Below are 27101 nucleotides of genomic sequence, written 5' to 3' on the forward strand. Positions count from 1 at the left end.
GGGCCCCTGCCATCCCCAGCTGGACCTGGCTTTATTTAGAAAGGGAAGAGCGCTTTCTCCACGGCTCCCCCCCCCCCCATTCAGAAACGGGGTTTTAAGGCACTTAAGCGAGTCCTGCTGCTGGGCCGAGCGTGGTCACGGCTGTTTCCAGCCGAAAGGCTGAAACTCCAGGAATGCTTTAGGAGCCTGAAAACGTGGATTTGGGAGGAAATCCACCGTAGCGGGCGGTTTCGGCTGGGAACACGAGCCGCTGCTCCCGGTGGAGGACACCACGCCTGCTCCAAGGCTAACAGTGGGATCTGGGCATTTCCACGGGGGCTGTGGTGTGCCCTCCCGGGTGCCGCCACGGCGGGCGTGCGGCCAGCACGAGCGCATCAGCGTCGGTGTCACCTCCTCACCGACACAAACCGAGCGCTCAGAGCTGTCAGGAGCACAGCCAGCAGGCTGAAACTCCTCCGTCCCCATGTTTCTCCTGGAAAGCTGCAGCTCGAGGCGAGACGCAGCCCGGCTCGCTGCGGGGAGCTGCCAGACCCGGGCATCTTCCCTGGCAGGCATGGAAACCTTTGGAAATGTCCCCAGAAGACAATAAAGCCCTGTGGGGCTGCGTGGCAGAGCAGCCTTGCCCTGGGGTCTCTGCAAACCCAGCGGCGAGTTGGGGAGCTGCCGGTCCCTCCGTGCCCGTGGGGGCACCACGAGGGGGCTGCCCAGATGCTGGTGTCCCCGTCCCCCTTGATCCCCGTGGGCTCCCAGCCCAGCGCTGCCTTCGGCCGCCCGAGGAAGCTGAGCAAGACCAGAGCAAGCGTCCCAGCTCCCTCTAGGGCCAAAGCAAAGAAAAAGGCACTTCAGAAAGCTGCCCCAAACACCGCCTGCTGGAGCCGTGCTGCGGAGAGCCCCGGAGGGAGCACTGAGGCTGGAGATTGTGCAGATTCCCACATCTGGGCGTGTGCCCGGTGGCCGTGCTCAGCTCAGGTGTATTTCACCACGGCCCGGCAGCTTGAAACACCACAAAACGGCCTTGGGAAGTGCTCCCACGCATCCCACTGCCCCCCAAACCTTCCCCGTGCCTGTCACAGGGGGCAGGACCCAGCCGGGGGGCTGTGTCCGTGCTTTGCCTGCAGGAGAGGGTGAGGGAACGGGGTGGGTGCCCGCTTTCTGCTCGTCCCACGGGCACTGATTTGCCAGCAGCAGGGTCCCCCCCACCCCGGCTGCTCCTCCAGCCGGGGAGGAAGCGGCTGTTTTCTGGCAGAGCCAGAAGCCGGTGGCCCGAGGAGGGAGGAAGGGGCCCCCCAGCTGCCCCCCGGGAGTTCTCGCCATGTGCAGTGGCTGCGTTCCCAGGCTGAGCTCTCATTTCCTAGCGGAAACAACCGCATCCCCTCTCCCTTCGGAAGGGGAGCGAGCCCCCCAGCTCGCGCCTGCGGGTGGGCTGCTGTCAGCGGGGACAGGCCTGCGGGGTCAGGGCATCCGGGAGGGAAGGAGAACCCTGAAAAACACGAAAGGGCAGCAGGGGAGCTCCCTGAACGCCTCCGTGGACTGACGGGGTTTGTGATGTCTGCACCGTGCCCCGTTTCACTCCTTTTTTCCCCCATGAGGAAAGCACCGGGGCTGGACACCTCACAGCAGCTGTAAGGAGCTGCCCGAGGAGCCAAATACTTGAGACGGGTGACTGGCAGCCTTAGGTATTTGTGCTGCCCCGGGGCAGGCAGACGGGGCTCTGGCGGGTGGCTGATTACAGCGCTGATGAGCCGAGGGCCCGTGGGCAGGAGGCAGCCTGGGCAGGGCTTGGAGCACGCCGAGCCCCGTGCGGGGGTGCCCACCTCGGGCTCACACGTGTGTGGGTTTCGCAGCCTCTGTCCCTCCTGTTGGCAAAGCCCCCTCGTTGAGCAAGAGGGGCCTGACGGGATTTCCATGAACAAACTTCCTGCGGTGAGCAAAGGGCAGCGGGGCCACGCTCCCCAGCCAGCTTCTGCTCCTGCAAACCCCTGGGGGGACCGGGACCGCTGGCAGGAGCAGCAAGGCGAGCCTGGAGCGAGGTGTGGGGCAGGGCTGTACCACGGGGTGTCCCCAGGACCCCATCCTACAGCCTCCCCGGCCCCGCTCTGCCCGCAGGCGATGGCAGCCACGGTGACGGACTCCGGCGGCGTGAGGATCATCACGGAGGTCATCCCGGCCACGGACCCGCGTGCAGCCCAGCTGGCCTCCAGCTCCGTGCCACCCGCACCCACCGTGTCCTCGTTTCAAGTCAAGGGCTTCAGAAAATCGCAGCCCAAACTGCTGGGGGTGAGACCGCGGCGTCCCGGGGGCAAAGCCCCTCGGTGCCGTGCCGGTGGCAGCGGGATAGGGGTGGGACAGGGCTGACGGCGATGCCCGTCCTCGCCGACACAGTGCCTGGGCATCCCTCTCCCCTGTCCTTTCCCAGACCATCCACATCGTCACCGGCATCATTCACTTCTGCTTCGGGATCATCCTGACGGCGGCGGAGCACAGGGACTTTTCCCTCCCTGTGGCCAGTGGGATCCTCTTCTGGCTCGGGGTCCTGGTAAGCAGGGCACGCCGGGGTTCAGCCCCTCACCACCTGAGAGATCCCAGGGGATCTGCTGCTAGGGGCGGATCCCCGGGTCACCAGGGTCTCCTCGTACGCCCTCATCTCACACCCACAGCCCCCTGGGGATGGAGGGCTCATGAGGCCAGACCCGAACACCACTGGGGCTCTAGGACGTGTGACGGGGAAGGTGCGGCCATGCTGCTGACTCTCTTCTTCATCTCTTTCCCAAGCAGCTCCTGGTCTCAGGTTCTCTCCTAGTGGAAAGTGACAAAAGAGAGAACATCCTGCTGGTAAGAGCTTTGCGTTGCTTCTGCCACCCCTGCCTACCCCAGCAGCCCCAAGGACCCCCACGGGCGTGCACCGAGGGCTCATCCCACCCCTGGAGGTGCCCAGCTCTGCACACCAAGCGGCGTGTGGCCGAGCCTTCAGCCTTCAGGGCATCTACGAGGCCTGGCCACGCTGCGCTCGGATGATGGAGGAGAAGCGTCACGAAGGGTGGCGCTGCTCGAAGCGGCTTCTCCCGTGGCTTTGTCGCCTCGCTGGCTCTCTGGGCAGGGCAGGCATCCGAGTGCCAGCCGCACGGTGCCACTGAGCACTGCGACCCGTTGCAGGTGAAGGCCTGCTGTGTCCTCAACGCCGGGGTCATCCTCAGCACGCTGGCGGCCACCCTCATCCACGCCACGGCCATCACCCGCAGCGTCCCCGGCTGCACGGGCAGCCCGCTGCTGCAGCTGCGGCAGGAGTGGTGCTTCAACCCCAACACCAAGGTACGGCCGGGGGGCACGGAGGGGGGCACCGGGAGCTGCCGGTGGGCGAGCTGCCAGCCCCGGGGGTCCCGCTGCCGGCAGGCGCTGAGCAACGGGCTGGACGCCGTGGCGGTGCTCTTCTGCCTGCTCGAGTTCTGCACGGCGGTGGCGGCGCTGGCCTTCGGCTGCTCGGCTGTCAGGCGCCACAGCTACACACGCATGGTGAGCAGCGCCACGTGGCCCCCGCGGCCTGGGCACGGCCTGGGCATGGCCTGGGCACGGCCTCCTCCGCCTCTGCCCCACAGGCGCTGTAACAGGACTGGGAACGGGCCCACGGAGCAGGACCGGGCCCACGGAGCAGGACCGGGCCCCACGGACCAGGCCCAGGCCCCACAGACCAGGCCCAGGCCCCACGGAGCAGGCCCAGACCCCGAAGCCTCAGCGGAAGCCCCTCGGGACCCCCAATAAACGCCCCCCCCAACCCCCAGCCGTCGCCTCGCGTCTCTCCGTGCCCGCGGGGGGGCGAGCACCGGGACGGTGGTGGTGGTGGTGGTGGTGGTGGTGGAGGGGGGGGGGTGAAGCTGCTGCCCGGCACAAACATGGCGGCCGCTGCCCGGCACTAAGATGGCGGCGCGGTGGGAGGAGGGCGGTGTTGGGGTGAGGGGGGCGCTCTGCCCGGCACCAAGATGGCGGGGGGAGGGCGGAAGTCGGCGTCAGTGCGGAAGCAGGGCGCGCTACTGACGTCATGACGCAGCGCCGCCGCGAAGGCGCCTCGTGGAGGATGGAGCGGGACGGGGCGGCGGCGGCGGGGCCCGGGGGGGAGGCCCCGAGCTCGGCCCCAGCGCCCGGCACGGCCCCGGGCCCGGCCCCGCGGCGCCGCAAGGCCGCCAAGAAGCGGAAGGAGGCGGCGGTGGCCGCCATCCCCCGGGGCAGGCCCAAATCGGGGCGCGTGTGGAAGGACCCCGGCAGGAAGAGGTGCGGGCCGCGCCGGGGGCACCGGGCTGCGGGGGGGGGGCGGCCCCGCCCGGCCCCGCTGCCCGCACGGCCCCGTGTCCCCGGCAGGTTCTCGCTGATGGTCCGGGACAAGCCCCTGCGCGCCTCCTGGGAGCGCAAGGTGAAGGAGCGGCAGGAGAGGAGGCTGGTCCGAGAGCTGGCGCGGCAGCTGCAGGAGGGGAAGCAGCGGCAGCGCGAGGTAACGGGGCTGCGGCGGGGGGCACGGCCCCTCTGGGGGCACACGGCGAGCTCTGAGCGCTGCCAGGCTGCGGGCAGAGGCTTCTGGCTCTCCTCACTGCACGGTGTCGCCTCCGTGCCCGTGCCCTGGGCTCGGGGCTGTCATGGCAGAGCTGTCCCACAACCCTCGGTGTGGCCAGGCAGGGCACCAAGCCCCCTGCCCCATTGTCCTGCCACGTGTCCTGCCAGCTGCGAGTTGCTGGCGTGGGCTAAACTCGCTCAATCAGCTCAGACCTCGTGCCAACAGCTCGGCTTCGTGCAGTGGGTTTGGTGCACGTGCTGCTGTAGCTGCGCAGCTCCCTGGCTGGCAGCTCGGCTGCGCCGTGGGCCGGCGCTGGTTGGGGTTTAAGGGTGGAGGGTGGGAGCTGCAGGGCTGGTTTTGGTGCTTCGCCTGCAGGAGAAGAAGCGGCGGCGGGAGGAGAACCTGAAGCGGCGCCTGGAGAACGAGCGGAAGGCGGAAATTGTCCAAGTGGTGAGTCCGGTGGGAAGAGGCCTGGGAGCTGGGGGTGGTGGGGTGAAGATTATTGCCCCCTCCCTGCCGCGGGAGCTGGAGGAGCCCGGAGACGTTCCCAGGAGCATTAGGCTAAGCTGCAGTGCCTTGCCACCTGCCTGATGGCTGCCTCTTCCCCTCAGATCCGGAACCCGACGAAGCTCAAGCGGGCGAAGAAGAAGCAGCTGCGGCGGGTGGAGAAGCGGGACACGCTGGCTGCGCTGCAGAAGGCGCCCGTGCGGCACAAAGCAGCCACGGAGTGAGGCCAGGGCACCGGGCGGCCGGGGCTCTGCGGGTCCCGCGCCTCTCTGGGGCCTTGGTGACGGACAGACAGCAGGACGGAGCTGGGGGGGTCACGCAGGGCTGTGACCTGCAGGATCCAGCTGCTGCATCCCCCTGCCTTGTGAAGCCCCAGGGTGTTGCTGGTGCCTGGGGATGGACGGAGATCTGCTTCAGCTGCCCAAATTTGCCTTTTCTGTATAAAAACAAAGAGGAACTGCTTTGGGCTTGCCTCCAGTGGCTCAAGGGAAGGCTGGCATCTCTCTGCTGCTCTCCCTCTGTCTTCCCAGGGTTACAGAGAACCACAACCTCTTGTCCCCCAAGGCTCCCCTTCCTCGAGGAGGGGGTCTTCCCCCCACAAGAACAAACACGGATGGGGGCACCTCTGCTGTGCTGCAGAGGTTGGAGAGGGGCCGCATGAGGCAGTGCAGCCTCCTGCTGCCTCTCTCAGGGCGTTGGGGTGGGCTGGGGGACAGCAGGGAGGGGGGAGGAAGGAAGGGGCTTGGGGCTGGAGATCCACGTGTACCTCTTCACGATTGGGTTTGGTTTTCTTGCCCTATCATAGGATCATAGAATATCCCGAGTTGGAAGGAACCCATCAGGATCATTGAGTCCAACTCCTGCCACCACACAGGTCTGCCCAAAAGTTTAGACCATGTGACAAAAAAAAAAGAAAAAGTTTAGACCACAGGACTGCTCCCTCCAGCTTTCGCTTATGCCGATGATGTCGTAGCTGTGGGACTGGGCCAAGACTTCTAGCTGGTCCATTTTATTCCTCATACTGTGTGTGTGTGTAGAAGCACTTCAAATGCACCTCCCTACTCGCAGCACCTTGTGGAGCCGACCAAAGGACCTCACTGGCACACAGTCCCTCTGATAATAGTGCACCGCCCATTAACTCAGCACCAGCATGCCTGGTTTTCTCCTCTTCCCCCTCCAGCTCTAGTTTAAAGCCCTATCCACCAGCCCTGCCACCTCCTGAGCCCAAATCCTTACCCCTCTCTGAGAGAGGCGCATCCCACCTGGTGCCAGCAGGCCTGGCATCACGTAGACCTTCCTGGGATCGAAAAACCCCAAATTCTGTCAGTTGCAGCAGTCCCAAAGCCACGTGTTAACGTGGTGAGCCCGCTTGGCAGCATGGGCTGCCTTGCCTTAGGCACCCGCTCCAACCGAAGTAGCTTTCGTCTACTTAATTGCTCTGACTGTGGTGTTCCAGAGCCTCACGCCTGTTAGATAAGGGCAGATGGGGAGGGGAGGTGGGCAGGGACAGGGCTCGCCTACCACCGCCAGCAGGAACCTGCCTCCATTCCCCCCCCCCCCTTGGCCTGGGTCCCCTCCTGGTGCCTGGTGGGATGAGACGGCTGCAGGAGAGCGGCGAGGGGCCCTGCCTGTGCTGTTTGCTGCGCTCCTGGTTGCAATAAATCTGTTCCTGCTCCTGGCTGCGCCTTCTGCCCGTGCTGAACCGAAGCACTGCGGCTGGGCGGAGTGCTGGGGGGGCAAGCCAAAAGCTCCCCCAAAGCAGAGGGAGGGGAATTGCGCAGCGCCCATGGAGGGGGAGCACGGGGAGGGGTGAAGGACCCTCCAGGAGCTGTGGGGCGCGGCGGAGCCAAGGGTCAGCGTCCGGGCGGGCAGCGCTCCCACTGCTTCCTGGGTTAATGATTGACGAGACCGCGTGGGGCAGGGTGGGTGGCGGGCGCTGCCTCTCCCAGCTGCCTGTCCCAGCGCCCGACACCAGCCCAGGCTTCGCTTGTGCATGGTAAGAGGGAGCTCGGAGCCCGTCCCTGTGGTTTTGGGGCTTGCGAGTGGCTTCCCAGTCGTGCCGTGTGGGTGAGCGCAGCCCCTCGTCCCTGGGCAGGGCTGGTGCCGGGGCTGTGCGGAGCTCCTGGCTCTGCCGTGGCCAGGCTGAGCTGAGCAGAAGCTGCGTGGAGCTGGGGGGCTGGGACCCTGACACCAAAGCTCACCCGCAGCCCCTCTGCCTCGTCCGGTGCCGGGGACGAGGGGTCGAGGTGAGCGGGGGGGACACCGGGGGTGACGCACGGCGCCTCTGCCCCCAGGTCCACCATGGTGGAGGTGACGGTGACGCCGCAGTCCTCGCTGGCCGACCGCGCGGTGCAGGTGGTGGTGCGGGGGCTGTCCCCCTCGCAGCTGGTCACCCTGCGGGCCTGGCTGACGGACGAGCACGGCGAGCGCTTCCAAGCCCGCGCCTTCTACCGCGCCGACGAGGCGGGCGAGGTGGATGCCACCCGGCACGCCGCCCTGGGGGGCAACTACGCCGGCGTCTGGCCCATGGGGCTCTTCTGGTTCCTGCAGCCCGACAGCCTCTTCCGACGGCTGGTGAAGCGCGACGTGGCGGGCAGCCCCTTCCTCGTCCACCTGGAGGTCTTTGACGGGCTCTGCCTGGTGACGGGGCCGCAGGACAAGCTGCTGGCCTCCTGCACGGCCGAGCGGTGGTACGTGGGCCCCGGCGTGCAGCGGGTGCCCATCCGGGAGGGACGGGTCCGGGGGGCCCTGCTGCTGCCTCCAGGTGAGCACGGGGGCACCCCCAGACCCAAAGGGTCTCCGGGCCCCCACCCCGGTGGCTCGAAGCTGGAGAATAGCTTGGGGGGTCCCTCCTCGGTGTTACCCCCGTGATGACGGGTCCCCTGCTGCCCCACAGGGCCAGGTCCCTTCCCGGCGGTGATTGACCTGTTTGGGGGTGCGGGTGGCCTCATCGAGTTCCGTGCCGGGCTGCTGGCCAGCCGGGGCTTCGCGGTGCTGGCGCTGGCCTTCTTCGCCTACGATGACCTGCCCCGCACCCTCACCCAGCTGGACCTGGAGTACTTCGAGGAGGCGGCCAACCTGCTCCTCCAGCACCCCAAGGTGAGTGCTGCGGGGCGGCGGGTGGCCCCTGTGAGTGGGGACGTCCTGGGGACTGGGGGTGTCCCCTCCAACGAGGCTGTCCCGTGAGCAGGGATGGCTTCCTTGTGCTTGGGGATGTCTGGGTGACTCTGATGAGCTGGTGCCCAGGGACATCCTGGCTCTGGGGCCGTGCTGGTGGCCAGGGGACACCGTGGTGACATCCCACGGGGCGAGTGGTGCCGCCAGGTGCTCCCTCTCCTCTCCCATTGTAGGTGCGAGGTCCAGGCCTGGGCGTTGTCGGCGTGTCCAAAGGGGGCGAGGTGGCTTTGGCCATGGCCGCCTTCCTCCCGCAAGTGGTGGCCACGGTGTGGATCAACGGCACGGCCTTCCTGCACGGCAACCCGCTGACCTACAAGGGCCTCCACATCCCCCCCATCCCCTACCACACCGAGCGCATGCTCTTCACCGAGCTGGGCGCCATGGACAACTCGGCCATCTTCGCCGACCCGCGGGACCCCGCCTGCAGCGCCTCGGCCATCCCGGTGGAGAAGATCCAGGGGAAGGTCCTCTTTGTGGTGGGGGAGGCCGACCGCAGCTTCAACAGCAAGCTCTTCGCCCAGCTGGCCACCGCGCGCATGCGGCAGGACGCCTACCGCCTGCTGTCCTACCCGGGGGCCGGCCACCTCATCGAGCCCCCCGGCTCGCCCCTCTGCAGCGTCTCCAGCCTGCGGGGCAGCCCCCGGCCCGTGGTGTGGGGCGGGGAGCCCCAGGCCCACGCCAAGGCGCAGGAGCACTCGTGGCAGGAGATCGTCCAGTTCCTGGAGCTGCACTTGGGCCCTGCCGCCTCCATCAAGCTGTGAGCCCTGCAATAAAAGCACCCTGGGCACCGACCCTGGGCCCGTGCGCTCCTGCAGTTGCTGACCGAGCACTGCGCTGCTGCTCGTTAAGGTTTAATGAGGCTGATAGCAGAGCAGCCATGGCTCAGCCCTTTGTCCTGGGCGTGGGTGCGCTGAGCTGGTGGGAGCTCGGGCCTGTTGGAAAGGGATTTTTCCCCAGGCGATGCTCAGGAAGCCGTCTGGTGGACAGCAGAAAGGGGCAGGGGCGTCCGCTGCTCTGTGCCCACAAAAAAACCCAAAGCCTTCCCCAAAAAAGGTGAAAACCAAGCGTGCTTCCAGCCTGCTTTGTGGGGCCGGCTGTCTCCACGGAGCTGCACTTTATCCCCCTTGATGCCCCGTGGGTGCCCGGCTCCTGCAGCTGGGTCTTGGGGGCTGAGCGCCAGGAGGGAGCGGTGGCTCCGGGGCTCCTTGTGGTGCAGGACAGTGGCTGTCAGAAGCAGAGCTCAAACCCCAGCATCGTAGCCGGCAGCAAAGAGCTGCCTGCGTGGGGCTGGAGCAGGGCTGGGACAGGTCTGGAGCTGGCTGTAACCCCAAAGCGGGTGGCGGTGTCGGGGTGATGGAGTTTAAGTTCCAATAAGGGCAGGACCCAGAAGGGAAACTTGGACGGGGGCCTGGGAGGGGAGCGTGCAGAGGGAACCCACGAAACGCTGCCGTCAGCAGCGACCCGAGGGGAGCGAGGTCCTTCCCTGCACTGCGGGGCCGAGCAGCCCTGCCCGTGCCCCTCAGCCTGGGCAAAACCCAGTGTTCGTGCCCCGTCCATCCCTTCGTCACGCCACAGGTCCTGGCCCGGGCACCCCAGCCCCACGAGGCTCGGCAGGGCCAGCGGTGCCACGCAGGCACAGGGGCAGCCACGGGAGGTGAGGGCAGAGCCGAGGGGTGGCCGGTGGGGACCCCTGGCCCTGTGCCCTGCTGGCAGCAGCAGTCTCGATTCCCCATTTGCGGGAGCAGTTCTCCTGAGCCCTGCAGCAGCGGGGCACGGTGCTCTTCCAACGACTTTCGGTTCCCCCACAGCACCACAAGCGGGGCAGGGCGAGGGCGAGCGGCAGCCCGGGGGATCAGGGCACAACCCCCCCTTGGGCTTTGCAATTGGGGGGCTGTGTCTGCTCCCCTCAGTGCCCCAGGAGCGTGCCAAGGACCCCACGGTGCTGCCGCAGGAGCTGGGGGAGCCACAGGAGCTTTGGGCACCGCAACCTGGTGGAAGAGGTTCCTGCTGTGGGGCTGGGTGGTCTTTATGCATCCCTTCCAACCCCGACCCTTTGGAGATGCCCCCACCTAGACGTGCTCCTGGTCCCATGGCCAGCAGGGCACCTGATGCCACCGCTGTCACCGTCACCTGGTGCCAGACCCCGCGCCCTGCGGCACGGGAGGAGGAAGGAGCCCAGCGGTGCCCGCATGGTGCCGCTTCGGTCGCTGCTCTGGGTCCAGCTTCGCATCCTGCCGCCACTGAGTCTCGGTTCCCCGTTCGCGGGGCCACGGGACAAGCCGTTCCTTTGAACAACTTTCGCTTCCCCCCACCGCCCTGCCATCGCCCCGGCGGGCTGTGGCAGCGGGGTCGTGCTGGCCTGGGAACCCCGGGAAGGGCTCGTCCCCCGTGTGGGGCAGGAGGCACCGTCCCGTCCCTGCCGGTCACCTGATTGCCCCCCAGCCCCATGGATATAAAGGCACGGCCCCGCCGCTGCCCCACGGAGAGCCCCGCGCTGCTCTCAGCACCGCCATGGGCTGGAGCCTCTCCTTGCTGCTGCCGCTGCTGCTGCTGCTGCCCGCGGGGCCGCGCTCTGCCCTGGCGCTCCTGCAGTACCGCTACGACTGCGGCGACTACGGCATGCAGCTGCTGGCCTACGCCTCGCGGGGCCGCGCCGTGCGCTTCAAGGTCATGGGTGAGTGGGGAGCTCAGGGACCCCGGTGCCGTCCCGACGCCGGGCTGAGCCACGTGGCTTCTGTGGGGTTTGGGGGGTTCCCTGCGCATCCCCGGGGAGCATCGCGGCACGGTGCTGTGCACCAGGATGGGGCCAGCAAGGGGATGTGGGTGCAGGGCCACCTCACGTCCCCCCTCGGCACCCCCGCAGATGAGTTTGGCACGCGCTTTGAAGTGGCCAACTGCTCCATCTGCCTGCACTGGCTCAACAGCGGGGCGGACGGCGCGTTCGTCTTCTCCTCTGGCTACGAGGGCTGCCACGTGCTGGTCAAGGTGAGGCCGCGTCCCGCCCCTGGGGTGCCCGGTGGGGCAGGACGGGGGGCGTGACAGCCCCTCCTGTGCCCCCCCGCAGGATGACCGCTATATTCTGAGGGTGCAGCTGGAGGAAACGCTGCTCAGCGGGGTGGCGGTCGCCTCCTACGAGGTGAACATGACCTGCCCGCAGCCGGCCAACTACGAGACCGTCGCTGCCACGAGCCTGCGTGGCCAGCTCGAGCCCATTCGGGGCAACAGCGTCCACCAGAGCCAGGCTGAGGTCCTCGTCCCCCAGGCTGGCCTCCTGCAGCACGTATCCCAGTCCGCCCTGGCTGTCCCCAACCCCCAGCTGCCCCCCCGGCCCCCCAGGGACCAGGTTCACCCCGTGGCGCAGACGCAGCCAGCTCTGGGGCTGCAGCGCCAGCCCAGCCTGGGGCTCCCGGGGCTCCAGCCCCAGAACCAGGCAGGAGCAGCTCGCCCCCTCAGCCAGCCCCAGCCAGGCTTCATTCGCCCGGCTCTGCAGCCCCAGAATCAGCATGGGGCGGTGCACGCCGGGGGGCAGAGCCGCCCAGGCCTCCTTCGCCCGGGGCTCCAGCTCCAGAACCAGCCTGGGCTGCTGCACCCAGGGGCGCAAACCCAGACGGGTCTCCTTCGTCCAGGGCTTCAGTCCCAAAACCAGAACGGATTGGTGCACCCTGGGGGGCAAACCCAAACCAGTCTCCTTCGCCCAGGGCTTCAGTCTCCAAATCAGAATGGATTGGTGCACCCCGGGGGGCAAACTCAAACCGGTCTCCTTCGACCAGGGCTTCAAACCCAAAGCCAGAACGGATTGGTGCACCCCGGGGGGCAAACCCAAACCAGTGTCCTTCGCCCGGGGTTTCAGCCCCCAAACCAGCCTGGGCTGCTGCATCCAGGGGTGCAAACCCAAACCAGTCTCCTTCGCCCAGGGCTTCAGTCCCCAAACCAGAATGGGCTGCTGCACCCCGGGGGGCAAACCCAAACTGGTGTCCTTCGCCCAGCGCTTCAGTCCCAGAGCCAGAACGGACTGGTGCACCCTGGGGTTCAGACCCAGCCGGGTCTCCTTCGCCCGGGGCTCCAGCTCCAGCACCAACCCGGGCTGGTGCCCCCCGGCCTGCAGCCTGGCTCGGTGCACGCCGGAGCTCAGACGCAAGCCGGCTTTTCACGCCCGGGGCTTCATCCCCAAAGCCAGGCGGGCTCTGTTCTCCCCAGCCTTCAGTCCCACGCCCACGCCGGCCTCCTCCGCCCCGGCCTCCAGAGCCAGGCAGGGCTGCTGCAGCACGGCCAGCCCCGACCGGGGCTCCTGCGCCCGGCCCTTGTGCCTCGGCCAGGGTTGGTGCACCCGGGGCTGCAGCCCCAAGCCCAGCCGGGGCTGCTCCACCCTGGCCTTCACCCCCAGCCCGGTCTGCTGCGCCCCACGGCTCTCTTCTACCCCTCGGCAGGGGCAGGTGGGTCGGGGGGGTGGGCAGGGGGCTGTAGCCAGGGCGGGGGCATTGCTGGAGGGGCTTGGGAGAGCAGGGGGGTGCTGAGGGTGGGCAGGGGGGATGCGTGGGTGGGAGGACACTAGGGTGGGCAGGGGATGCTTGCACAGGAGATGTTTGTGGTGGGCAAGAGGATGCTGAGGGTGAACAGGGAGATATTTGGGGAGGGCAGAGGGATGCTCAGGATGGGCAGGGGGTTGCTGAGGGAGCCCCCTCCCGGCCCCCTGCCCTCTTAGGCATGCAGCTGACGCGGGAGCAGTGCCAGGTGGCAGCGGGGCGTTTGTCCTGCATGGCCCCGCAGGGCCGCGATGCCTGCCTGCAGGCGGGGTGCTGCTACGATGACACGGACCGTGCAACGCCCTGCTATTACGGCAACACAGGTAGGGGGCTCGGGGGGGTCTCCCCATCACCTGCCAGTGCCCCGCGGCCGCTGCCTTGCCCGTAACCAGCACCGCTGCGTGCCGCAGCCACTGTGCAGTGCCTGCCCGAGGGGCACTTCGTGCTGGTGGTGCCGCGGGGCCTCTCCGTGCAGCCCTACAACCTGGACAGCGTGCGCCTGGCCAGCAGCACCCAGCCCGGCTGCCAGCCCGCCCAGACCACCGAGGCCTTCGTCATGTTCCACTTCCCCGTCACGCAGTGCGGCACCACTGTGCAGGTCGGGGACGCAGGCCCCGGGGCTCTGGGGCCGGGAGGTGGGCGAGGGGAGCCCGACACACACACACACACACACACACACACACACACACACACACACGTGTGTCCCCCCCCAGGTGATCGAGGACCGGCTGATCTACGAGAACCAGCTCATCTCCACCATCGACGTGCAGCCGGGTCCCCGCGGCTCCATCACGCGGGACAGCGTCTACATGTAAGGAAGGGGACGCGGGGTGGGGGCGTGAGGCATCAGGACCCCCCCCAACACCACACGGCTCACCCCGATGATCCCCCCTGCAGCCTCCACGCCCGCTGCATCTACAACGCCAGCGAGCTGCTGCCGCTGCGCCTGGAGGTGGCCGTGCCCCCCACCGCCGCCCCCATGGCGCAGCCGGGCCCGCTGCGCCTGCAGCTGCGCATCGCCACCGGTGAGCGGCCCCGCGGAGCCCCCCCGGCTGCCCCCCTGCCCACCCGCCGAGGGCCGCAGCCCGCTCAGCATCGTGTGGTTCCGCAGATGAGAGCTACGGCGCCTACCACGCGGAGGGCGAGTACCCCCTGGTGAAGGTGCTGCGGGACCCCATCTACGTGGAGGTGCGGCTGCTGCAGAAGACCGACCCCAACCTGGTGCTGGTGCTGCACCAGTGCTGGGCGGCCCCCAGCACCGGCCCGGCGGCCGAGCCCCAGTGGCCTCTCCTGGTGGACGGGTGAGCAGGCGGGGAGAGGGTGGCCGGGGGGAGTTTTGCCCGTCCTGACCCCGCGCCCCCTCCCCAAGATGTCCCTTCGCTGGGGACAACTACAGGACGCAGCTGGTGCCCGTGGGCCCCGCCTCGCCGCAGCTGCCCTTCCCCAGCCACTACCAGCGCTTCGTCGTCTCCACCTTCGCCTTCGTGGACACCCCCTCCATGGCGGTGCTGGAGGGAGAGGTGAGGGGTGGGGGTCCCCGTGCTGTGGGGGTCCCCTCGCTCAGCGGGACACGGAGCAATTTGTGATCTGTCCCCGCTGCTCGCAGGTGTACATCCAGTGCAGCGCCTCCGTGTGCCACCTGGCACAGCCCGAGCCCTGCCGGCCCTCCTGCCAGCTGGCCGTGCCCTCCCGTAAGTTGGGCTTGGTGTGGGGAGGGGCCTGACCGTCCCTGGCTCTCCCCCACACCAACCCTCGTGATGTCCCCTCCCCAGGAGCCCGCCGGGCAGCCGGGGACAAGGGGACAGCGAACGCCGTGGGCACGGTCACCTCCCAGGGCCGAGTCGTCTTCCCCAAGAGGCCTGCGGTGGGGAGAGGCTGAGCCCTACGCTGCCGCTTCCCTGGGGCACGGGCTGCCCTTTTCCTCCTCCTCAACCCCAAAAAATAAACCAAAGAAGAGCAGAACTCTGGCTGCAGGCTGGCAGTGCTTTGTCTGGGCTCCGTCGCAAAAGAAAAAGGCCGAAGCCTTGGAGCTGCTGTGGCCACGCAGCCTCTGCCCCCTGCTCACAGCCCCTCCGGCAGCACAGAGCCAGGGAAGGAGGGAGGGAGGGGAGCACCCCCAGGCCCCTGCTCGCCCCCCGCCCCGGCAGCAGCGCACCCCTCCCCAGCAGGCTGAGCGCTGCTAAGGTGAATAATTCTTTATTTCCATCCTGAAACTAGTAACTGCTTACAAAACCTGCACAGGGTCCCCCTCCCTCCCTCCCTCCACACGTGCCCCCCACGAACTCCCACCCGCGCACGCTGGGCGCATCGCTCACAGCCACGGCAGAGAACCCAAAGCCTGAAAGACAAACACCAAAACTGGAAAAGGAGAAAACCGAAACAACAAATCCATGAAGCACGGGGAGGGCGACATCCAACTAACTTCCCCTCTCCACCAGCTAGAGATGGGGAGCCTAAAGGAGTAACGAAACCCCCTCCCTCCCTCCCAACCCCCCCCCCGAAACCCTCCCTCCCCACCCCAAACCCCAGCGCTGCAGCGGGAGCTGCCGGCCCCGGCCCCGGGGCTACAGGCTGTAGAACTTGAGGCTCCGGTCCATGCCCGTGGAGGCGATGAACTTGGCGTGGTGGCCGAAAGCCACTCCCGTGGTGAGGCCGCTGTGCTCTGCGGAGGGAAGGCAGCAGAGGGGTTAGGGTTAGGCCGGGCCGAGGCGCTTCCCCTCCCGCCCTCAGCCCCGTGCCCCGCACCGGTGAAGTGGAGGATTTCCGTCCACTGCTTGCAGATGTAGATCTGGACGTCCGTCCCACCCAGCGCCAGGTAGGTGCCGCTCTGGTCAAAGATGAGAGACTTCACCTGGGAAGGAGAGGGGGGAAAAGGCTTCAGGACACACCCGGGGAGCTCCAGCTGCTCCTCTCTGCCCCAACGCCCATGTGGCACCTCCACCTCGGGCTTCCCAGAGCGCGTGAGCAGGGCTGGGGTGGCCAGCAGTGGCCCAGCAGGCTGCCAGAGGGGAAAAGGGACTGCCACGCACCTCGAAGTTATTGTCCAGCTGCAGCGTCTTGAAGTTCTTGAGCTTACGCAGGTCCCAGAGCTTGACGGAGGAGTCGTCTGCAGCTGTGGCCAGGTAGTAGCCGTTCTCGGAGAAGGCGATGCTGGTGATGGGGCCCGAGTGCCCCGGGAAGTTGGCCACGTTGGTGCGTTCCTGGGGACAGGAGGGTCAGACACGGGCTGCTGGCAGGGAGACGCTGCCTTGGGCACCCCGGCCTCCCCAGGGCAGCAGATTGGGCAGGAGGGGGACAACAGCCCCCAGGGGACAGCGAGAATTTGCACATGCAGGGATGAGGAAAGCCCCAGGGACACTGGAGAGCAGATCCCTGCACCTCTCGCTCTGCCCACGTAGCTCAGCCCACGGCAGATTGCACAGTCGGGCTGCTGCAGAGCTAAAATGGCCCAGCGAGCTGGCACAGAGCACAGAAAACAGCAGGAGCTGCCCCTGTGCCGGGGCTCCAGCACAGCGGCTGGGCACCGAGCCCACCACGCCGCTGACTCCCCACCCCCTGCGTGCCCCGGGCCAGCCCTACCTTCAGATCCCAGATCTTGATCTGAGAGTCCATCGTCCCTGTCCCAAAAATGAGCCCGTCCGGGTGGAACTGGGCGCAGGTGAGAGCTGCAGAGACACAGGGAAACAGCAGAGGGCTGAGGAGGCTCTGTCCTGGGACAGCCCTTCCACCAACAGCCCCCAGACGAGTACTCCCATGCTCCGAGAGGCCACAAAATACCACTCTGCACGGTCACGGGAGCCCCCCGGGTGGGCACACTCAGCCTTACCACAGCCAGAGCTCTCGTCTGTCACCTTGGTGAGGACACGGCCGGTCTGGATGTCCGAGAAAGCCCAGTACTGGAAGGGAGGAACAGGGTGCTGAGCACACAGCGACAGCACGGGGGGGGTCTGCATGCTCTGAGCCAGGTCTGGGCCTCACCTGGTCATCAGAAGAGCTGAGCAGGTAGTCACCCGTGGCGTGCAGACTCAGCCCAGTCACGGAGCCCTCGTGGGCACGCACAACCTGCACGCAGGAGGCGTTGGGCACGGACCAGATCCGGATGGTAGCATCGGGAGAAGCCGAGAACACCAGCTCCTAAAGAGGGGCGAGGCAGGAAGGTTAACACCAAAGCACCGCCGGGCTTCTGTCTGAAAGCTGCTAAAGGCAGGATCTGGCCAGGGAAAGACACGGGGTGCCCGATCCGGGCAAGTCTGGCCACGAAGGAAGAGGCCAGAAGGGGCAGCAGCGCACCTGAGAGGGGTGGAACACGACGCTGGTGACCTTCTTGGAGTGGCCCTTGAGTGTTGCCAGGATCTGCTCTGAGCTCTTGTCGAAGACGATGACGTTTTTATCAGCCCCGCCTGGAAAACACAGCGGGGAGCTGGGAGCGATGCAGCGAGGCCAGCCGCGTCCAACATCTCCCTGCTGCTCCCGGAGAGCCCTGCCCTGGGAAGCTTTGCCGTGAGCTGAGAGAATTCCTCACGCCCCTTTGCGCCCCCCTCAGCCCCCAGAAGCACAAAGCCCGCTCCCAAGCAGCCGCGGGCTCTCTGTCACCACCAGATTCCCCATGACGCAGAGGCGGCTCCCTTACCGGTGAGGATCTTGTTGGTGTCGGAAGGACAGAGGTCCAAGGCCAGGATCCCCGGGATGCTGGCACTGTGCAGCCCCTGCACGATGCAGAAGGACGCCAGGTTAGTGCTGCGAGCAAGAAAATGCTCCACAGAGAACAGAGAGGGCCCTGGGGGGAGCCCAGGGTGCTTTGATTCAGCTGTAGGAGCCCGTACCACGTGCACCCCAGCACAGATCCCCGTGGGAAGAGCCACAACCCTCTGCTAGCTCTGCCCAGCAGCAGACCCATCGCCTTTTGATGTTGCCAAGTGTGTACCCAGCAGCAAGCAGAGTTTTTGAGTGCCCATCCTGCATCGCAGCACTCACCACGTGCGAGGCGACCTGCCGGTACTTGCTGAGCTCCTCCGGCTTCACCAGCTCCTCCGGAACCGTCTTGCCTCTCTGCAAAAGGAGAAGGGCGCAGGGATGAACACCTCAGGACACATCACGTCCTCGCTTCCGCAGCGTCTCGGGAGCAGGAGGGGGCTGCTCACCTTCTTACGCTCCGTGGTCAGCACCGTGGCCTTGTCTTGAAGCTGCAAAACAAGAGGACAGCGGCTGCAGCCTAGGCTGGAGAACTAGGCGCAGGGGCAGGCTGGAGAACAGCCACCGAGCTCTGCAGCGGCACAAGCGGCAGGGCCTCACCTTCTGGATGATCTCGGGGGTCATGCCGGCGAGCTCGCCCAGGTCCATGGACTCCCCAGCTCCCTGTGAGGCACAGAATTAGTTATATGTGGGAAGGGAACACCGGGGAAAAGCGCAGAGCGAGGCAGAGGGGACTCACCGCCACGTTGGGCTGGGAGGACGGCACGGTCTGGGGCACGATGAGGCCGGCCTGAGGTTTCAGCGTCGCCAGAGCTGCGGAGGCAGAGGAGCGCCGTGAGGCCCTGCCCCGTCTCCCCAAGGCTCACGGCCACCCTCCTTTCCCCGTCACCTTCTCTGGCGGCGGTGACCTCCTTGGTGAGCCGAGCGATGACGCGGCAGGCGGCGTCGTGCTGGTAGAGCGCGTGGGACAGCTCCTGGCGCGTGGTCTGCAGCTGCTGGCGCAGGGTGAAGCTGTGCAGCATGACGGCGTCCTGCCGGGACGGGGCACGCTCAGACACACGCACACTCAGCCCCGTTACCGGCCCCGGCTCCCATCCCCGGGCTGCCACTCACCCACTCATCCTGCAGCGCCTTCAGGATGGCCGGGATGCTCGTGGCAGACGGCGGCTTGGGCCGGATCGGGTGGGCGACTGCCGACGGGACGGCACGGGAGGGGGGGTGTCAGCCGCCTCCTCCCCGCCCCGCAGCCCCCCCCGCCGTGCCCACACCGGGCGGCTCGTCCCGGTGCAGCCCCCGTGCGGCCGGGCTCAGCCCCGGTGGCCGCCCTTACCCTTGATGTCGATGAGCTGCTCCTCGGACAGCGGCTGGTTGTTGACCGGGTCAGTGCCATTCTCCGCGATGTACTTCTCGATCAGCCGCCGCTCGTAGACGTGGTTGGAGACAGGCGAGACGCACGGGTGCTCGGGGACCTCGTTGGAGACTGGGGGGGAGGCCGCGGGTCACGGCGCGGCACCGGCACCGCCTCCGGTACCGAGCGCGGTCCCGGCAGGGCCCAACCCCCCCCCCGGTGCGCCCCGCGCTCACTGGAGCAGATGAGGGCCATGGCGGGCCCCGCGCTGCCGCCCCGCTCCGCTTCCGCCTCCCGCTTCCGCTTCCGGTCCCGGTGTGTCGGGGGGGGGCCGCGCGGAGCCCCTCCACCGCTCCCGCCGCCTCACGCGGGCTCCGCCGCCGGAAACGGAAGCGCTCCCGGCGTGCCCCGCGGCGGGGGCGGGGCCGCGGAGGCGCTCGGGACTACAACTCCATGGTGCCCCGCGGCCGAGGGGCTGAGCGCGCGCCCCCGCAGCGCCCCCGTGCGGCGGCGGGGTACGGGGGGGGGGGCACGGGGCGGGGGGGGCACGGAGAGATTGGGGGGGGCGGGGGGGGCTGATTGGGGAGGGGGGGGCAAGGGGGGGCTCGGGGGGGAAGGGGGGAGCGGGGGGGGCGGGAGGAGGGGATTTGGGGGGGGTGTGGGGGGTGTGGGGGGGGTTAGGGAGGGATTGGGGGGGTTACAGGGGGATTTGGGGGGGGGCAGGGGGGGTTATGGGGGTCTTGGGGGGGTTACAGGGAGATTGGGGGAGGGTAGGGGGGGATTTGGGGGGGTTACGAGGGCATTTGGGTGGACTTGGGGGGGTTACGGGGGATTTGGGGGGGGGAAGGGGGAGTTATGGGAGACTCGGGGGGGTTATGGGGGCATTTGAGAGGATTTGGGGGGGTTACGGGGGCATTTGGGAGAATTTGGGGGGGTTACGGGGGCATTTTGGAGGATTTGGGGGAGTTTCGGGGGGATTGGGGGGGTTATGGGGGATTTGGGAGGGTTAGGGAGGGATTTGGGGGTTTATGGGGGGATTGGGAGGAGTCAGGGGGGGACTTGGGGGGTTAGGGGGGGATTTGGGGGGCTTACAGGGGGATTTGGGGGGTTAGCGGGGTGTTTGGGGGTGTTGGGGGGTAATGGGGACGCTTGAAGGGTATTTTGGGGGGTGGGGGGGATAAATGGGGGTGTACACTGGGGGGTAATAGGGGGGTGTTTTGGGGGGGTTAAGGGGGTGTTGTATTGGGGTGCTGGGGGTCTGGCAGAGGGGTGGGGGGGTCACACCGGGCACAGGGAGGGGTCCTGGGGGGGAGCGGGGGCATGTGGTGGGCATGGGGGGCAGTACGGGGGGGGCACAGCCCCTGCTGCCCCCCCCCACGGTGCTGCTCCCCGCAGAGCCCTGGGGCCGGAGGCAGCGCCGGGGATGGGGGGTGACACCGGGGGGAGCCGGGCCCTGCTGGGGGCCGTGCTGCTGCTGCTGCCCTGGGCCCCCTCGCTGGGGGCGGCGGCGGCGGGGGGGGGGCCCGGAGAGCTTCGGGAGCCCCCCAGCCCCCAGCACCGACCCGCTGTGGCGCCTGGGCCACGCCGCCTGGGCCACGCTGGAGGGCTGGCTGGGCCCCGAGCCGCTGCGGCTGCTGGCGGAGGTGAGCCCCACACCCCTTTGTTGGGGGTTACGGGGACGCGGAGGGGGTGTCGCCCCCCCCAGACCCCAAGCACCCTGTTTCCCCCCCCCCGCAGGGCCTGGCCGCCGTGCTGTGGCTCGTCTCCTCCGCCATCTCGGCCGCCCTGGTCGTGCTCAGCACCATCGCGGGGGACATCCTGAGCGCCTGCGGCCTGGGCGGTGAGTCTGGGCTGGGGGGGGGGGGGCACCCCTAAACGACCCCTGCACGCCACCAGCACCCCGCCGACCCCGTTGTTTTCCCCCCTTTCCAGGGGCCGGGCTGGTGCGCGGGGCGGCGCTGGCCCCCGGCGAGGTGCAGCGGGTGCTGCTGTGGGGGCTGGCGGCGCTGGCGGGGGCCCGGCTGCTGCCGCGGCTGCTGGGGCTGCTGCTGGCCCCGCTGCGGCCGGCGCTGCGCTGCCTGAAGCTCTGCTGCTTCCTGGGAGCCTTCCTCCGCGTGGCGGCCGCCGAGGGCAGCAGCCCCACGGCGCAGGCGGCGATGCTGCTGGGGCTCTGGGGGCTCTACCTGCTGCTGGGGGGCGGCGGGGAGCAGCCCCCCGGCCCCGAAGCGCGGCTGGAAGCCGCCGTCCGCAGCCTGGAGTGGAAGGTGGAGGAGCTGTGCCGCTGGCACAGGTGGGGGGGGGCCCAGAACCGGGAGGAGGAGTGAGGGGGAGCAGTGTGGGGGGGGCTGCGTTGCCCCCCTCCCACCCCACCCACATGTGTGACCCCCCGCTGCGTGCGCCCCCCAACCCCGCTCGCCCCTTCCGCCACCCCGCGTGTGGCCGGTGACCCCGTGGGGCAGGCGCCGTCCCGGCAGCCCCCGTCCCGCTGCCCCCCAAAGCTGGGGAGCCGCTCGCCGTGCCCCCCCCTCAGTGCCTTCACCGAGCCCACGCTGCTTTGTCCCCCGGGGGGCACGCCGGCAGCCCCCAGCCCCTTTTGCCCACCAAGGAGCAGAGGGGGCAGCCTGTCCGTCCGTCCGTCCGCCTCCAGAGGTGGCTGTGGGGTGAGAAGGGGGCGCCAAAGATGGGTGCCACCCCCCCCCGTGGGACAGTGGCCGTGCCCCACGCTGCCGGCTCGGTTTTGCAGCTGCTTGTTGAGTGGTTTTGCTGTGCGGTGCCAAATAAAAGAGTTTCACAGTGTCCTTGTGCTGCCTGGCCCACCCCGTGGGGAAGGGGGGAGCGCCGCGGGGTGCTCGGGGTGCCCGGGTCCTGGGGGGGACACAGAGGACGCTGGGGACGGTGGCAGGCTGGGACTGGGAGGTGCTGGGGCAGCGTGCGCTGTCCCCGGCTGTTTGCTGAGGCGGGGAGCAGGGGGATGCCCGTGCCAGGAGCCGGCCCCGCTGCCCTCTGCATGTCCCTGTGCTGGGCCCCCTCGGCCCCCCTGCTTGCCCCCAGTGTCCCCAGCTCTCCCAGTGTCCCCAGTTCCTCCAGTGCTCCCAATCCCCTCAGCCCTTCCATTCCACTCAGTGTCCCCAGTGTCCCCAGTTCTTCCAGTGCCCCCAGTTCTCCCAGTGCCCTCAGTACCTTTAGTCCCTCCAGTGCCTCCAGTCCCTCCCAGTGTCCCCAGTCTTTCCAGTGCCCCCTTCTCTTCCAGCGTGCCCAGTCCCCCCAGTGTCCCCCATCCCTCCCAGTCCCTCCCAGTGCCCCCAGTCCCTCCAGTGCCCCCAGTCCCCTCAGCCCTTCCCATTCCACCCAGTGTGCCCAGTTCTCCCAGTGCCCCCAATTCTCCCAGTGTCCTCAGTCCCTGCAGCGCCTCCAGTCCCTCCCAGTCCCCCCCAGTGCCCCCCACCCCTCCCGGCCCCCCCAGCGCCCCCTTCCGCCGGGGGTCCCGGTGCTCCCGGCGCTGCGCACCCCGGCGGGGCCCCGGTGCCGGGAGTTTAGGACCCGGCGGGGCGAGGCGGCGCCGGTGCCGGTCCCGCCCCGGCCCCATTGTCTGGGCGCGGAGGCGGAGGGACGGCAGCGGCGGCGCCGTTCGCACGGACGCGCCGCGGAGCCCTCCCGGCCCTGGTACCGGCCCCGGTACCGGCCATGGCCCCGGCCCCGGGGGCCCGCCTGGCGCTGCTGGCCGCCGCCCTGCTCGGGGCATCAGGTGAGCGCATCCGCACCGGCACCGGGCACCGGGCACCGGCACCGGCACCGGCATCCCGTGATCCGCGCCCCCCGGCATCTCCCCCCCCGGCTCTCCCGGGAGCCGCCGGGAATCCGCTCCCGGCGCCGCACCGGCACCCAGCGGGGCTTCCCCGGCGCGGCGCCCCCCGCCCCTTCTCACCGCGTTCCCCGGGATGCAGCCGGCACCGGCGCCGTGCGACCCCCGGGATCCCGCTGCCCCGAGCCCGGATCCCACCCTGCGGGACCCCGCGGCGCTCCCCCAGCCCCGGGGGGGCTCCGGGATCAGCGCCCGTGGGTGCCCACCTCGGGGCACCCCCGGGGGGGCGGCACCGGCCCCAGAGCGGAGCGCTGGGGTAGGGGCTGCGCTCCCCACGTCCCCCCATCCCCGAGGCCGGTGACAGCCGTCCCCGTCCCCGCAGCGAGCGGCGACTGGGCCCCCCCGGAGCCCGTGTTCCTGCCGGCGGAGCTGGAGGTGCTGGCGGTGCCCGAGCACTACCGGCTGCAGCGGGCGGACGGGGACCTGGCCGCCAACACCTCCCTGCGCGCCCGCACCGAGACCTTCCTGCTGCTGCCGCACGGCTCCGGCGCCCAGCCGCTGCTCCGGGCGTCCTACACACCCTTCAGCACCCGGCAGGTAATGCCCGACCCCCCCCTCCCAGCCCCCCGCAGCCCCCGGGGCTGTCGGGACCCCGCCAGCATCGCCGTCTGTTCCAGGAGGTGCCCGCCAAGAGCCCCCCGGAGAAGGAGGGCTGGGCTGTCCGTGCCGTGTCCCTGGAGAGCGCCGTGTCCCCGGACGAGCCCGTTGCCCGCGTCCTCTTCCACCTGCGGGGCCCCGACTGGCTGCCGGGGCAGCGGGAGCCCCCCGGGGAGCGGGACTTGCCCTGCGTCACCCTCCATGCCCACCACCGTGGCCGGGTGGCGCGGGGCGCCTGCCGCCTGCAGGTTGGTGCTGCCCACCGGGGCTGGGGTGGGGAGGGGGCTGCGGGACCCCCCTTCGGCTCCCCCCCTTTCCTCTGAGCCTGCTTATCCCCCCCCCAGGCTCCTCTGGGCGTCTGCGTGGTGGAGCTGGAGATCCCCCCCCGCTGGTTCTCCCCGGCGGCCCCTGCCCCCCGTGCCCCCCTGGAGCCGGCCGAGCTGCACTACGGCGTTTTGGGGCCGGGGGCGTGCGGCCGCGCCGGGGGCCGTGGGGGTCCGGACGGGGGGCCACGGGAGGCCCCGCGGTACCTGGGGCCGCTGGAGCTGCGCGTGGCGGTGCCGGCACGGCGGCAGGAGGTGCGGCTGGACGAGCGGGTGCTGCTGCGCGTCCCCGACGCCACGCTGCGCCCCGGGCAGCGCTTCGCCGCCACCCTCGCCCTGCGGCACAACTTCACCGCCCAGCAGCTGACCCTGCGGTGAGACCCCGCGTGTGGGATCGGGACTGGGAGGCAGGGGTCAGGGGGGACACGGCGTGACGCGTCCCGTGGCCCCCCCACGCCTTGTCCCCCCAGGATCAAGGCCAAGAAGGGGCTGCTGGTGGTGGCAGCCCGACCCGGGGACCCTGCCTGGGCTGTCCAGCTGGAGCGCACCCGCGGCCCCAAGCACTGGACGGCCGTGGTGACGTGCCGGCGGAGCGGGGACGCCCACGGGGACTGGAGGTAGGGGCAGCAGTGCTGGGGGGGCTTCTGCGTGGCACCCAGTGTAGCCCAGTATGGCCCAGCTGGGGCATGGGGACCCGTGCGTAGTGCTGCTCCTATCCCAGTATGGCCCAACAGGGGGGCTGGAGCTGTGGGACGGCCCCCATTCAAATCGTAGGTTGCAGGACAGCTCCATCCCAGTAGGTCCCAGTAGATCCCAGTTGGGGTGGCGGGTGGCCCCACCCCAGTAGCTCCCAGCCAGGGCCACGACTTCACAGGGCGTCGGAGGCGGTCGAGTTCCTGCACCTGGACCTGGCCGTGGAGAACGGGACGGGGGGGCTGGCGCCGGCGCGGCCCCTCACCTGGCAGGTGGAGTACCCCGGCCAGGACCCCGAGGCGCAGAAGGACAAGCTGGTGTGGGAGGTGCAGGTGTCGGAGCGGGACGTGCGCGCCCTCGTCCCCTTGGTGCAGGTGGGTGCCCCCCCGGTGCCCGTGTCCCTCCCCCGTCCCATCCCTGCCTTGCGCGGCGCTCTCAGCCCCGCTCTGCCCGCAGGAGCTGGAGCTGCTGAACACGGCCCCGCTGACCGGCGTCCCCCGCGCGGTGCCGGTGACGCTGGTGACGGTGGAGGCAGGGGGTGGCGTGGCCGAGGTGACCGAGCCGCTGGGCTGCGAGTCGGCCGACAAGCAGGTGCTGCAGGTGAGCGGGGTCCCGGCCCCCCTGGCACTACCCCCCAGGGGGCTGGCAGCCCCCTGCCCCTCCGTGTGTCCCCTCCGCAGGTGGCAGACAGCTGCGACGCGGTGTTCGTGGGGGGCAAGGAGAGCCGGGGGGCGCGGGGGGCGCGGGTGGACTTCTGGTCGCGCCGCCTGCACGCCTCGCTGCTCTTCACCGTCTGGGGCCCCGCTGCTGCCGCTCCACATCCAGCTCGGCGACACCACCCTGGAGCAGGTGCGGGGCTGGCGCCTGCCCGGTGCCACCGAGAGGTGAGAAGGTCCCACCGCCAACCCGCTGTCACCAGCCACCGCCGTGGCGTGGGCCCGGAGGGAGCTGGAAGCAGGAGGAGGTGCCGAGCCCCATGGCACTCATGCCACGTCCTCCTGCTGCAGCCCCCTGCCCCGCAGAGCCCCGTGGGGCTGGTGCTGGACGTGTCCCTTGTCCCTTTGTCCCCAGTGCTGACGGGGAGGCGGATGAGCCCGGGGAGGAGGCCGAGCGGCGGGTGCGGGGCTGCCGGCCCCAGTACCAGCGCACGTCGGTGCGGTTCCTGGCGCACTTCGTGGCGCACCCGCGGGATGGTGGCCCGTCACCTCTCCTACCTGCCCGGCCCCGAGTGGCTCCTGGATGTCACCCACCTGGTGGCTGGCCGGGCACGTGTGCAGGACCCCCGTGTGGCGTCGCTGGAGGGGGACACCGTGGTGGTCGGCCGGGAGCCCGGCGTCACCTCCGTGGAGGTAGGCACGGGGCGCACCGTTCGGGGCAGCGTGGGGCTGGAGGGGTGGCGGTGCTGGGGCTGGGGAGGGGCCTGACGAGGTGCCCCCCGTGCCCCCAGGTCCGCTCCCCCGTCTCGGACTCCATCCTGGGCGAGCAGACGCTGGTGGTGTCGGAGGAGAAGGTGACGGTGACCGAGCTGCGTGCCCAGCTGGTGGCGGGGCTGGAGCTGGCGCTGCGGACGGAGCCGGGCCACCCCGGCGTGGTCACGGCCACCTGCCAGGCCACGGGCTCGCTGCGGACCCCCAAGCAGGTGAGGGGGGGGTGCAGCGGGGGAGGCGGGGGGTGCTGGCGGTGCCCGGAGCCCCGCTGCCATCCCCGGCGTCCTGGCAGGAGGCGACGCTGTCCGTCTGGCTGTCCTTCTCCGACGGCACGCTGGCCCCGCTGGAGCTGTACGGCTGGCAGGACGTGGCGCTGGCCGTGGCCTCGCAGGACCCTGCCGTGGTCACCGTGGCGGGGGGCTTGCCCGGGGCCCCCTCCTGGCGCCCGAGGGTGCTGGCGGAGGGGCCGGGGCGGGGGGCCCTGCTGCAGCTCAGCCTGCACCCCCCGGATGCCTGCCGCCGCGGCCGGCACCGGGCGGGCCGCCCTGGCCACCGGCTCTGCCTGGCTGGAGGTGGGGGCTGCCCGGCGTGGGACCCCCCCCGGCAGCCCCCGGCCCCCCGCGCCCTTCCCGCGGGCCGAGGGGGCCATGTCGGGGGAGGCGGTGACGGCGGGCGGTGAGCCTCGCAGGAGGAACCCCGGCGGCGTGGGCCCGGCCTCCACCAAGCTGCAGGGGCTGGGGTCTTCCTCGGAGGAGGAGGAGGAGCAGGGGGAGGAAGGCCTCGGGCGTGCGGGCAGGGAGGAGGAGGAGGAGGAGGAGGAAGAGGAGATGGTGAAGGCCCCGGCGCGGGTGACCGACCTGGAGATCGGCATGTACGTCCTGCTGGGCGTCTTCTGCCTGGCCATCTTCATCTTCCTCGTCAACTGCATCTTCTTTGTGCTGCGCTACCAGCAGAAGGAGCCCCCCGACGCCGGGGCCGCCCCCTCGGCCCCCCAGCCCCACAACTGGGTCTGGCTGGGCACCGACCAGGAGGAGCTGAGCCGGCAGCTGGACCGCCAGCAGCCGGAGCCCCCTGCCCCGCCGCCCCCCCAGCTGGGCACCGAGGCCGGGCGCTGCTGCTGCGGGGACCCCCAGGTGCCCACCGCGGGGTCCCCCCCCGCAGCCCCGCCGCCAGCCAGCACCCCCCCGGCCCGCAAGGAAGGGGCTGCGCCGGGGGGCGGCCGGCGGAAGCGTGTGGAGTTTGTCACCTTTGCGCCCCCCCGGGCCCCCGAGGAGCCCCCCCAGCCCGCCCCCAACGTGCAGTCCATCCTCGTGGCCAGCGAGGACGACATCCGCTGGGTGTGCGAGGACATGGGGCTGCGGGACCCCGAGGAGCTCAGGAGCTACATGGAGAGGATCCGGGGCAGCTCCTGA

The 27101-nt window shown here is 69.6% G+C and overlaps 7 protein-coding genes across 7 annotated transcripts; 6 read left to right on the top strand and 1 right to left on the bottom strand.

The window, feature by feature from the left end:
* Positions 1-2109: 2109 nt before the first annotated feature.
* Positions 2110-3911, top strand: LOC311210159 (membrane-spanning 4-domains subfamily A member 15-like; the record flags this gene model as incomplete). The annotated part of the gene is made up of 6 exons (XM_084287949.1): positions 2110-2277; positions 2417-2536; positions 2776-2832; positions 3154-3309; positions 3391-3510; positions 3777-3911. The coding sequence occupies 6 exons, from the start codon at positions 2110-2112 to the stop codon at positions 3909-3911; spliced, it is 756 nt and encodes a 251-aa protein (XP_084144075.1).
* Positions 3912-4043: 132 nt separating this feature from the next.
* CCDC86 (coiled-coil domain containing 86) lies at positions 4044-5509 on the top strand. Its single transcript, XM_084288506.1, has 4 exons — positions 4044-4263; positions 4351-4480; positions 4916-4990; positions 5152-5509. The coding sequence occupies exons 1-4, from the start codon at positions 4070-4072 to the stop codon at positions 5269-5271; spliced, it is 519 nt and encodes a 172-aa protein (XP_084144632.1). The 5' UTR covers positions 4044-4069; the 3' UTR covers positions 5272-5509.
* Positions 5510-6978: 1469 nt separating this feature from the next.
* On the top strand, positions 6979-8998 carry LOC311210525 (acyl-coenzyme A amino acid N-acyltransferase 2-like). The gene is made up of 4 exons (XM_084288488.1): positions 6979-7043; positions 7342-7811; positions 7944-8146; positions 8398-8998. The coding sequence occupies exons 2-4, from the start codon at positions 7349-7351 to the stop codon at positions 8983-8985; spliced, it is 1254 nt and encodes a 417-aa protein (XP_084144614.1). The 5' UTR covers positions 6979-7043; positions 7342-7348; the 3' UTR covers positions 8986-8998.
* A 1737-nt stretch (positions 8999-10735) lies between these two features.
* ZP1 (zona pellucida glycoprotein 1) lies at positions 10736-14626 on the top strand (the record flags this gene model as incomplete). The annotated part of the gene is made up of 11 exons (XM_084287950.1): positions 10736-10898; positions 11088-11209; positions 11289-12657; positions 12927-13070; positions 13158-13345; positions 13461-13558; positions 13645-13772; positions 13859-14048; positions 14117-14267; positions 14354-14438; positions 14520-14626. 11 exons carry the CDS (start codon positions 10736-10738, stop codon positions 14624-14626), a joined length of 2745 nt encoding a protein of 914 aa, XP_084144076.1.
* A 640-nt stretch (positions 14627-15266) lies between these two features.
* On the bottom strand, positions 15267-19173 carry PRPF19 (pre-mRNA processing factor 19). The gene is made up of 16 exons (XM_084288485.1): positions 19024-19173; positions 18770-18919; positions 18553-18629; positions 18329-18470; positions 18179-18252; positions 18040-18102; positions 17889-17930; positions 17722-17796; positions 17378-17453; positions 17038-17147; positions 16726-16881; positions 16574-16643; positions 16327-16412; positions 15777-15947; positions 15493-15598; positions 15267-15409 (listed from the first exon to the last, which is right to left on the bottom strand). The coding sequence occupies exons 1-16, from the start codon at positions 19040-19042 to the stop codon at positions 15312-15314; spliced, it is 1515 nt and encodes a 504-aa protein (XP_084144611.1). The 5' UTR covers positions 19043-19173; the 3' UTR covers positions 15267-15311.
* Positions 19041-21583, top strand: TMEM109 (transmembrane protein 109; the record flags this gene model as incomplete). The annotated part of the gene is made up of 4 exons (XM_084287951.1): positions 19041-19302; positions 20183-20430; positions 20525-20627; positions 20720-21583. 4 exons carry the CDS (start codon positions 19041-19043, stop codon positions 21109-21111), a joined length of 1005 nt encoding a protein of 334 aa, XP_084144077.1. The 3' UTR covers positions 21112-21583.
* Positions 21584-22415: 832 nt separating this feature from the next.
* TMEM132A (transmembrane protein 132A) lies at positions 22416-27101 on the top strand (the record flags this gene model as incomplete). The annotated part of the gene is given in 14 exon segments (XM_084288465.1): positions 22416-22532; positions 22972-23186; positions 23267-23494; positions 23591-23943; positions 24040-24186; positions 24444-24636; positions 24719-24862; positions 24943-25059; positions 25061-25146; positions 25334-25460; positions 25462-25611; positions 25710-25901; positions 25982-26227; positions 26229-27101. Coding segments are annotated over 14 exon segments (3132 nt in total). The 5' UTR covers positions 22416-22471.

This window comes from Netta rufina (assembly GCF_964035555.1).
Source record: "Netta rufina genome assembly, chromosome: 5".
Lineage (NCBI taxonomy): Eukaryota > Metazoa > Chordata > Aves > Anseriformes > Anatidae > Netta > Netta rufina.

Excerpts from the sequence above, each read along its gene's own strand:
- LOC311210525 (XM_084288488.1), top strand. The coding sequence starts at position 7,349 with ATGGTGGAGGTGACGGTGACGCCGCAGTCCTCGCTGGCCGACCGCGCG. Across the intron at positions 7,812-7,943 it reads GGCCCTGCTGCTGCCTCCAG|GGCCAGGTCCCTTCCCGGCG; the intron begins GTGAGCACGGGG and ends GCTGCCCCACAG. Across the intron at positions 8,147-8,397 it reads TGCTCCTCCAGCACCCCAAG|GTGCGAGGTCCAGGCCTGGG; the intron begins GTGAGTGCTGCG and ends CTCCCATTGTAG.
- PRPF19 (XM_084288485.1), bottom strand. Across the intron at positions 17,148-17,377 it reads CACCAACAAGATCCTCACCG|GCGGGGCTGATAAAAACGTC; the intron begins GTAAGGGAGCCG and ends TGTGTTTTCCAG. Across the intron at positions 15,410-15,492 it reads GGAAATCCTCCACTTCACCG|AGCACAGCGGCCTCACCACG; the intron begins GTGCGGGGCACG and ends TTCCCTCCGCAG.
- CCDC86 (XM_084288506.1), top strand. The coding sequence starts at position 4,070 with ATGGAGCGGGACGGGGCGGCGGCGGCGGGGCCCGGGGGGGAGGCCCCG. Across the intron at positions 4,264-4,350 it reads AAGGACCCCGGCAGGAAGAG|GTTCTCGCTGATGGTCCGGG; the intron begins GTGCGGGCCGCG and ends TGTCCCCGGCAG. Across the intron at positions 4,481-4,915 it reads GGAAGCAGCGGCAGCGCGAG|GAGAAGAAGCGGCGGCGGGA; the intron begins GTAACGGGGCTG and ends CTTCGCCTGCAG.